This window comes from Gossypium arboreum, chromosome 8 (genome assembly GCF_025698485.1).
Source record: "Gossypium arboreum isolate Shixiya-1 chromosome 8, ASM2569848v2, whole genome shotgun sequence".
In the NCBI taxonomy this organism is placed as follows: domain Eukaryota; kingdom Viridiplantae; phylum Streptophyta; class Magnoliopsida; order Malvales; family Malvaceae; genus Gossypium; species Gossypium arboreum.
In genome coordinates this window covers 129,847,477-129,857,022 of record NC_069077.1, presented here as the reverse complement: position 1 = coordinate 129,857,022, position 9,546 = coordinate 129,847,477, and the positions used below count along the sequence as shown (strand labels likewise).

Below are 9,546 nucleotides of genomic sequence, written 5' to 3'. Positions count from 1 at the left end.
ATATAGTAAAGTTTATATTAAAATCCTTGAAGGATTTAAGATGTTAGAAGCATATTGAAATTCTTGAGAAAATTTTCATTTATATGAATTGTAATAATTTGAACATATGTGGTAAATTTGACTTAGTGAATAGTAGTTGAATGAGGATTATAAAATGATCCAAAATACCTATTTATGTTTTTATAAAAGAATCATGATTAAAATTTGTTATAATTATTGTTGAATCTCCTGAAAAGATCAAAATATATTTCTCCAAATTTCCCTCACTCATGACTTTTAAAAGAATGGTAATATAAATTATTAGCAAATACATTCAAATAGTCATTTGAAAAACTAGTATTTAAGATTGAATACGTAGAATATGATAAATATGTGATGTTTTCATGAAGGGGAGTAAATATGCATTTCACTCTTTTTCTCTTAATTGAAGTTTTGTCCCATTGAGTTTTCTTGATATACTCTTTTTTTTTCATTAGTTTTTACTCCCACGAGGTTTTTTCCTAATAAAGTTTTAACAAGGCACATTATTTGCCAATTGACATCCAAGGGGGAGTGTTATGAATATCTTATTAAGTAGATATTCATCATGATCAAGATAATATTTTAATGTACTTTAAATTCTAATAGCTATTAGAATTAAATCTTTACCTTTTTTTATACTTCTTATGTAATTATGTCTATAAATAGAGACTCTGATGAAGTATTGTAACCATTTCGTGATCAAGAAAGACATTCTCTATTACTTTTATATTTTCCTATTCTTTATTATTTGTATCTCTTTTATTTTATAACAATAATTTAATTATTATCTCCTTAAAAAATTCTAATTTTAAGAAAATTCTAAACTAACATCTCTGCCGACTTTTCTAATACCTTGTCTCTAAATAAATAATATAAATATTTGACATAAAAATATATTTTTATTAAAATTAAAATATCTACCGTCAATAACAAATAAAAATAAAATACACTTCATAGTTAAAATATTAAATTCTATAATGTCTATCCATTCCGTATATTCAGTGAGCAGTAAATAAAACCTCACTTGGAGTTTTTGCATCGTGCAAGCATTTAACTCTATGCTTACACTTTAAGAAAACTGGGTTATGAAATAAATGCACCCACAATTCCATGTGTAAAAGCGACCTTTCCACGTCAGTTTCAAACTAGGCTCCGGTGGACTCAATTCTTTTAGAATAAACAATAAGTTTTTATTTTAGGTAATTAAAAAAAATTATATTTTTCTTCATTAAGTTTTTTAATTATTGAATTGTAAATATAATCATGGATGGAATTTGAGCTGAAACAAAATTTTAAGTTTGAACTCGGCTCAACTTAAAAATAGACATAATTTTTTTCTTTCTTTTAGATGAGTTAATAAATAATAATTCATTTTAAAGTTATTTAAGTGTATTAAGTTAAAATCGAACTTTTTTTTGTCTCCTAATTTTAATTTAATCCGTAAATTGTAGATAATAACCGAAAGTTCTAACAAAGTAAAATAAAAATTCAGAAGAAAACTCTTGAAAGGAAAAAAAACAGGAATTTGCTTACAAGGAACCATCTCATAAAGTATATGCTTTGATTAAATTGCTTTCATATATATATACTTCTTTCCTCGGCGACATCCACAATAAGTTAGATTGGTTACATTATAAAATATATTTTAATTGACATTATGGGACAACATTCCATTACAATCATAGAACCCAATAAAAGTAATTAATTGACAAACCAAAATTCGAAAAAGAATCACGGCTTTTATATATATATATATATATATATATATATATATAAATAACATTAAAAATTAATTAAATAATAAAGAATAAATTAATTACGAAAATAAAATATTTGTTATCAAACCTCTTTTACCAAAGAAAAATGTTAAAAGAAAAAATAAGGCATTAATTGTCGGTGTTGAAACCACAACTTTCAACCATCTTTTTCTCTAATAGAATTTTTTAAAAATAAATTATCAGTGCCACTAATATGTTAGGTGACATCAAAAAATTATTTTTTTTCACTTTTTTCGGCTCTTTTAGCCAAATCCATTTTATTTTTTTAAAAGGGCAACATCTAAAGTTAACTATAATAAACACCCCATTTTCGTAATTAATTTGTTTCCTATCCATTTTTGTATTTAATTATTTTTTAATATTATTTTTATAAAAAAATTTCTAATCACATATTTCTCCAACATATCTCATTAGGTTTGAGAGCATGTAACAAATGGGGTAATTTTTGAACAAGCGTGATCAATATGTCATTTCATATATCTCATTCCCAATTAGTTGTGAAAAAAATTGTTCATCCCTGCGTTTTTTGTTTTAGAGTTTTAGCTCAACATTCTCTTATAAATCTCCATTCACCAAACATTACAATTAAAGGGTTTGATTACTCAATCATCTATTTATGCTCAAATCAAGTAAAAAAAAAAAGCCCAAAACTCTTATTATTAAACACTCTAAATACTTTTTTGAGAATAAGAAAAGAAATCAATATTTACAAAACTCTATCCTTAAAAAGTTAAAATATAGGTTATAAGTTCTTGTATTCTTCATATATTTTAATTTTAATCCATATACTTTTATATTTAAGAATTTAGTCATCTTATCATATTTTAAAATTCAAGTCCAAATGGTAATATTGTTAAAATTATTTTGTTAAATTTAAGTTTACTATAATATCATTTTGTAGTTATATTGCTATTAAGTGAGTAATTTTTTTATTTCAAAATATCATACCAACAAATTTAACAATAAAATTTAGCAATACTAATTGGGTCTCAATTTCAAAATCATAAAAGTAGAGAGACTAAATTCTTAAAATAAGAGTCAAAAGAATAAATTCCAAATTTAACAATAAAAATTTAACAGGACTAACAATTGAATCTAAATTTTAAAATCTAAAAATAAAGAGATTAAATTCCTAAAATAAAAATCAAGAAACTGAATTCTAAATTTACGAAAAATACACATTCAAACTTAAAATATATTTTTTTACAAGAACCACAAAGTAAATAGAGGAAAAAACGCAATTTTCTTTTGTGGAAACAAAAGAAGTTATATAAAATTTTTCTAGATTAATTAATTTAATTGACGGAGTGAAAAGTTTGGTATAACAATTTCTTAGATTGAAGAATCAAGTTCCCACAAGATTTTCGTAACTATAAAATCGCCGTTTTTATATTAGATCCTATAAATTTCATCCTTTTTCGCAACCGATAAAAAAAACCCAATCCAACAAAAAAAAGTGAAATCCAGCACAAAAGTTAGAGCAATTCCCCCCATTGTTTTTCAACTATCTATTTTTGAATTAATACTTTGAATTTGTATTCAATTTTTTAGGATAATGTGTAGTCCGGCGGAGAGGAAAGGTGATGCAGAGGCCGGACCACAGCCTTTGTATCCGATGATGCTGGAACCGCCGGCGTTGAGGTGGGCTTTCATTCGGAAAGTTTACTCCATCGTGGCCCTTCAATTGTTGGCTACGGCGGGGGTAGCGGCGACGGTTGTTTTTGTCCATCCGATAGCTCGTTTCTTCGTCAGCACCGGGGCTGGCTTGGCTCTTTACATAGTCCTAATCGTCACGCCTTTCATCAGTGCGTGCTTTTTTTTTTTTTTTTGCTTTTATATTCTTCTGTTATTTTTGTTGTTGGTTATTTGTGAATAAAATAGAAATGTGTTTGGCGTTGGTAGCTCTTTGTCCGTTGTATTACTTTCACCAGAAGCATCCATGGAACTATCTTCTGCTTGGAATTTTCACCATTTCTCTCGCGTTTGCTATTGGATTGACCTGCGCTTTTACTCAAGGTATCATATCTGTGTATACAACACATTCAACAAAATATCTTATGTTTTTATGTTTTTATTATTCAACTTAAAACTTTAAATGTTAAGATTTTTAATTTTACCTTTTAATCAAAATTTCATCTTAATTTATATAATTTTATATATTTATTTTTCATATTTTTCTTGACTATTATTTCATAATTTAGTATATATTTTATATAATTGTTACTAATTTTATATTACTTATAAAATCCTTATGGTTAATCACTTAGAAAATTATTTAAAATTAATAAATTTTATTATAATAATATTTATGTCTTTCTGTTGATTTTATATATCTTTCTTCCGTGATTATTCAATTTCACAAATCAATTCAATAAATTAACTCAATCATGAGATTATTTAAATATTATTTTTATAGCTTTTTTAAAACATATTATATGAAATTTTTAAATAAAACAATTAAAATTACATGTATAGGAATTCAACCTAGAATTAATCAAGGTTTATTCCTAAGTACTTTAACGTTGCTTATAATTCAACTGATGAGTAATTCCTTTAATAAATGTAATTTTAATATTAAATTATTTTTATTTTTACTCACATCATAATTAGATATGCTCATGAGCTAGGTTAGGTCGGATTTAGGTCGAATCTAAACATGATATTAATATACTTTATACTTGTTTAAATTAGGCTCAACCTAAAATCTGAGCCTAAAATCTTATCAAACCTGCTCATATTTGTAAAAGTTTAACTCAAGCCCGTTTTAGACCCGTCCATATTGTTTTTATTTAATAAATTTATACATTTTCTATTTATTAAAATTTTTATATAATCATCCTAACATTATTCTAATGTTTACACTAAAGTAGTATTATATATTTAGTATATATTTTTTAATTTGTTCTAAATTACATAATATAAAGTATTAAAAATATGTTAGGTCAGGCTCAAGCCTTGAATGTTTAAATTCGAGCCTAATCCGTATTTTAAACGGACCTAATTTTTTTACTTTTCAAACTTAATAGTTTTACTTAAATCCTCTTAAATTTCAAACGGATAACCCTATAATTGCATTAGCATTTGAATATTTTATTTAATATGATAAGTCAAAAAAAAAAAAAAGTCGGCATTTTAATCCAACACTGTTTTCTTTATCAAACTACTTATAAATTGTCAAACCCATTATTAATTTAGAACATTATGCTAGTTGAACCCGTAATCACTACAAAATTATGCTAAATTGAAAGTGTAGAGACTAAATCATAAACGGAAGCACCAAAATTAAAAATCAACCAGTTATAATATTGATATTTTATTTAGGGAAGGTGATATTGGAGGCAACCATACTAACAGCAACAGTGGTAGTGGGTCTGACTCTGTACACCTTCTGGGCTGCAAAGAGAGGCCACGATTTCAGCTTCCTTGGCCCCTTTTTGTTTGGGGCTCTCCTTGTTTGTATTGTTTTTGCTTTGATCCAGGTATGGTTATTTCTTATTTCACATTTTCCTTTTTCTTTTTGATCCATTATTGAAACATTTTTGTTTGTTTTGGGTTTGGGAGCAGATATTCTTCCCACTGGGTAGAATAGCAGTGATGATGTATGGTGGGTTTGCAGCCATCATATTCTGCGGATATATAGTATACGACACCGACAACTTGATCAAACGCCACTCTTACGATGAATACATTTGGGCTGCTGTCTCTCTCTATCTCGACATTATTAATCTCTTCCTCTCCCTCCTTACTCTTTTGAGAGCTGCTGATGGTTAATCCCACTTGCTGGGTTTTTTTCTTCTTTTACTGTTAATTAAAATTTGTTGGTGGTTGAATTAGGTCAAGGCTGAAAACGCAGTCAAAATCTGTATGTTTTCTTTCACACTGGTATCATATCATATGGTAGTTGAATTGAATTGTAAAGATTTTGTTTTGCTTGCATAATATATTTCTCTAATCCCAGGACACCAGTCCAATTTACATGTGTATTTTTGAAGGATTGTTTTGATGAAGGGATATGTTAACGAATTCCTTTTAAAGGATTTAGACGGTCCAAAATGTCACGGAAAATTAAATGAGTCAGAGAAATTTGATTGCACCAATCAATCTACTACTACTAGTTTATATAGTAAGCATCTAGAAGCTAGAAGCTAAAAAATGAGCGAGCCGAATTAGTTCAAACTCTTTCCGCCACTGCCGCCGCCATGATTCCAAGTAGTTGAGCATTGTCTCTTTCGATTAGTTTCAGCAGCAATAGACAGCAGCCTCGACACACCTCGAGTCCACATATCGTGTTCCCTTTGACTCCTGCACTCGAACTCAACAAGTCCTCTCGTTTCGGTCTTCAATCCAAAGTAACGACGCTGCTCTCCGCCCTCCAACATATGCCTCCCTGGCCATGCTGCCATGTCCTTACACACCTCCAATACCACATCTGCAAATCCCCACAAACAACACTTTTACTTACCCTAACCCCAATCCACAGTTTTTATCTTTCAATATTTACCATTATCACATTAAAACTTACTCTTTTTCTTTTTGGTGAATGTCCCTGCTACATGCTTGCTTGTCATCTTCAATATCACCTGTCCTGTCCTATTCATATAAACAGACACAACTTTCCAGTGAAGGTCACCTGCATATGGATACACACACAGACAGACATGATTACTTGCAATCTATATTGTAGAAAAGGCATGACCCATATTGTAAAAATGAACTAACCTTTGCGAGTTCTTTTGAGAAGTTCAGTACCCTTGGCAAGAAGCTCATGGTTACAGGCAGCACCAGGGGGAAGCTCGCCGCTATAGTTGCGGTTTAAATGCCCATTATTTACTTTACCATACAATCCATTGCTTATTCCTTTCTCTGATGGAAGTACGGCTGCGATGTTCAGTACTTCCTTCAGTGCTCTTGCCTTTAATGTCGCTGCCCCACGTAATGCTGCCAATAAACAAAACAATTTTTTTTAAATTTTCTAATACTAATGTTAAGCTTAATAAGTTGCAATAATGTTTAGATTGTTTACCAGTAGCGGCACCGGCGGTGAGAGTGAGAATATCATCGTGGGAACGAACATTAACGGCGGAGCTGACAACCGAAGCAAGGTGATCGCGTTCAGCTCCCATAGCTTCGGCGGCCTCCACGCATTGCGCCGCTACTAATGTTGCTGCTGATGCGACGGCCATGTCGGTCTTTGCCGACTGTTCGTTTTTTCCCGGCGTGGTGGAAGAAGAAGAAGAAGAAGTTGCGGTGGCAGCTGCAATGGCCGCTATGGCGGAGGCAACTGCAGCGACTGAGATAGCAGCGTGGAGCTGTGCATTGTGAGCTCGGGTTTCTTCTTTCTTTTTCTCTTTCCTATCCTTTAACCATCTCCCAACTGTCTTTGCCCCGCTTGGGGTATTAACTCCATTACCAGCGCCGACTCGACCTCCATTGAATAAAGGTTGAATGGAGTTGTGGGTACGGAGATACTGCACCAATAATGGTAATTACAAACCCAAAATTAAAACTTTTATCAGTATCTTAGTAAAAATAAAGAAGGGATATTTACCATTGAATCAAACTAATGAGTAATGGCTTAAAACCATGAATTTGAGTGGAGAGTTTACTATTAATCGAAAACCTAAGATAATTAACTCGAATGGAAGCAGCTTAAACATCGGCTTTTTATAGCGTACAGCACTAAGCGCAAATTTGGGCTTTAAAAACCATTTGGGACTAAAGCTTAGCTCATCCATGCCAATCACATTGTTTAATTCCATACAAATTATCTGATTTTAGTGCCTGAAAACAGGCAGCTTTAGCTGATATAAGACAAAAATGTAAAACCTTAGCAGATTCTTAAGGAAATTAATGAAAGCTTTTTTATTTTGACCAAAAAATAAAGGGTTTTTCTTGGAAGAAGACAAAAGTTCCCGCTGCTTAAATTTTAATTTTAATCCTTCTACTACTACTTATATTTTAATTTAATAATTCTTACTATTATCCACGCACTCATATCAATGTTTTCCTTAATTTGATTTTTATTCTTTTATAATATAATTAATTAATCCAAATAATTAACCTCCATTAAAATACTAACATGATTCTTTCTTAAAAAATTAACTCTTCCTAAGATTAATAAACACCAAAACCAAAATTAGGCCTTCTCTATTCAGATTATACTAAAGTAACCCAAAGATTAGTAGGCAGTAAAGAGGGGACAAGTGATGCAGTGGGTTAGAGCAGAAAGCTGAAATATTGTCTTCCTGCCTGTTTTCTCCAATCTATTATTAATGTTCAACCTTTGCTTTATCTCTCTTTCTTTGATGTATTATTTATAAATGAAAGAGTGCGTTACAGTATCAGTTACTAAAATAATATTTATTAAAGGAGGAGAGGGAAGAAGAATGAGGGAAATTGTACAAGACCTTAACGACGTCGTCGAATTCCTCAGAAGGAGAAACTGGAGGGCTATCACTAATCAAAGGTCCACTGCTGTGAGACAGCCTCCCTGACGTTAATGGCGACACTTCCTACATACATATATACAATACACACCCATTAGTAAAACATGAAACTAAAACTTATGTATGTCTGTATGTATGTATTCCATATTACCGATTGTGACATGATGCGTTCAAGGACGAGTTGTGAAGTGGCGGAGGAAGAGAAGGAGAAGTGCAGGTTGGCTGCAGCAGCCTTATCAAGCTCCTCCGTTTCGCCATTGGTATCTTCTGGTATGGAGGCGGTGGTGCAAGAAGAGCTGCTGCCAGACTTGGGAGCTGTACTTGAACTCGAACTACTAGCTGAATGATGATAATGGTGATAATGATGATGAGAAAGAGAAGGTGGAGGTGGATGAGCAAGGGCTTTGGACACTTCAAGAGCTGAAGCACTCCACGACCTGGAGAGGAACTCCATTGGACCTCTAGGGCTCTCCGGCAGCTGATTTCCAGTGAGGGGAAACTGGGTAATGCGGTCTGGCCGACGACGAGTCCTTGGACTTGCCTCTTCCATGAAAGTGGAACTATGGATGTGAGCTTTAAGTGTGTTGTGTTTGTGTGTGTGAGGAATTTAGTCATAAACTAGAGAAGTCACTAATTACAACAGCATAATGGTTTAAGTAAGTTAATGAATAAAAAAAATTGATTTGTAAGAAGACAAAAACTGTGATTACCCAAATCAATGATTATCATCCTACTGGCCTTCCCCCACTAAGGTTAAATAATGGAAAAGAGAGTAGTCAAATGGTCAAAGCTAAGGAAATTTGGTTCAGCTACGGTCGAGTGCAGGTGGGAATGTAGTGAAATCATCGACTTCAATAAAAGTGATTAATTAATTAAGTAGAGACGGCTGCGGCTAAAACGAAAAAGAAGCCCTACTTGAAAAGAAAAGAATGGGGAGGCATTGATGCATGTGACTAAAAAGCAATGAATCAGACCGAAGAAGCGGGGCAAAGGCAAAGCCTACAAACATTTACCAACACTCGTACTGACAAGGAGGGTTTTGAGTTAGGAATGTTGAAGGCCGACAAGGATTGAGATGTCCACAATCACACCACACATCTTTCAACCCAATGTTAAGATGCGCGTGCTTGCTTACGTCATTTTCATCTCCTACCTATAAATTAATTCAAAAAATAAAATAAATTGTAATCGTAATAAAATTAACATTTAAAATTTACTTTTTTCAATTACAATTTATTTTTCAAATAAATTTATAATGAAAAGAAGGCAATCAACTGCCTTAGATCAACTTATTCTTACAT

The 9,546-nt window shown here is 31.7% G+C and overlaps 2 protein-coding genes across 4 annotated transcripts; one reads left to right on the top strand and one right to left on the bottom strand.

Moving 5' to 3' along the window:
- Window positions 1-3,030: 3,030 nt before the first annotated feature.
- Window positions 3,031-5,738, top strand: LOC108468178 (protein LIFEGUARD 2-like). 2 transcript variants are annotated; one of them, XM_053018224.1, is made up of 4 exons: window positions 3,031-3,604; window positions 3,681-3,815; window positions 5,121-5,278; window positions 5,364-5,738. In XM_053018224.1, the coding sequence occupies exons 1-4, from the start codon at window positions 3,355-3,357 to the stop codon at window positions 5,568-5,570; spliced, it is 750 nt and encodes a 249-aa protein (XP_052874184.1). In that variant the 5' UTR covers window positions 3,031-3,354; the 3' UTR covers window positions 5,571-5,738. The 2 variants fall into 2 exon arrangements, with proteins under 2 accessions (XP_052874184.1, XP_017624544.1); XM_017769055.2 differs by having other exon boundaries at window positions 3,038-3,604; window positions 3,702-3,815.
- Window positions 5,739-5,793: 55 nt separating this feature from the next.
- On the bottom strand, window positions 5,794-9,002 carry LOC108468176 (VAN3-binding protein-like). 2 transcript variants are annotated; one of them, XM_017769054.2, is made up of 6 exons: window positions 8,397-9,002; window positions 8,207-8,311; window positions 6,823-7,267; window positions 6,519-6,737; window positions 6,322-6,429; window positions 5,794-6,228 (listed from the first exon to the last, which is right to left on the bottom strand). In XM_017769054.2, the coding sequence occupies exons 1-6, from the start codon at window positions 8,793-8,795 to the stop codon at window positions 5,966-5,968; spliced, it is 1,539 nt and encodes a 512-aa protein (XP_017624543.1). In that variant the 5' UTR covers window positions 8,796-9,002; the 3' UTR covers window positions 5,794-5,965. The 2 variants fall into 2 exon arrangements, with proteins under 2 accessions (XP_017624543.1, XP_052874183.1); XM_053018223.1 differs by lacking the exons at window positions 8,207-8,311; window positions 8,397-9,002 and adding an exon at window positions 7,348-7,489.
- Window positions 9,003-9,546: the final 544 nt, after the last annotated feature.

What these genes read in the sequence shown, in the direction of transcription:
- LOC108468178 (XM_053018224.1), top strand. Translation starts at nt 3,355, where the DNA reads ATGTGTAGTCCGGCGGAGAGGAAAGGTGATGCAGAGGCCGGACCACAG. An exon ending in AATCGTCACGCCTTTCATCA is followed by an intron (nt 3,605 to 3,680) that starts GTGCGTGCTTTT and finishes TGAATAAAATAG; the next exon opens with AAATGTGTTTGGCGTTGGTA. An exon ending in TTGTTTTTGCTTTGATCCAG is followed by an intron (nt 5,279 to 5,363) that starts GTATGGTTATTT and finishes GTTTGGGAGCAG; the next exon opens with ATATTCTTCCCACTGGGTAG.
- LOC108468176 (XM_017769054.2), bottom strand. Translation starts at nt 8,795, where the DNA reads ATGGAAGAGGCAAGTCCAAGGACTCGTCGTCGGCCAGACCGCATTACC. An exon ending in AACGCATCATGTCACAATCG is followed by an intron (nt 8,312 to 8,396) that starts GTAATATGGAAT and finishes ATATGTATGTAG; the next exon opens with GAAGTGTCGCCATTAACGTC. An exon ending in AATTCGACGACGTCGTTAAG is followed by an intron (nt 7,268 to 8,206) that starts GTCTTGTACAAT and finishes TTATTGGTGCAG; the next exon opens with TATCTCCGTACCCACAACTC.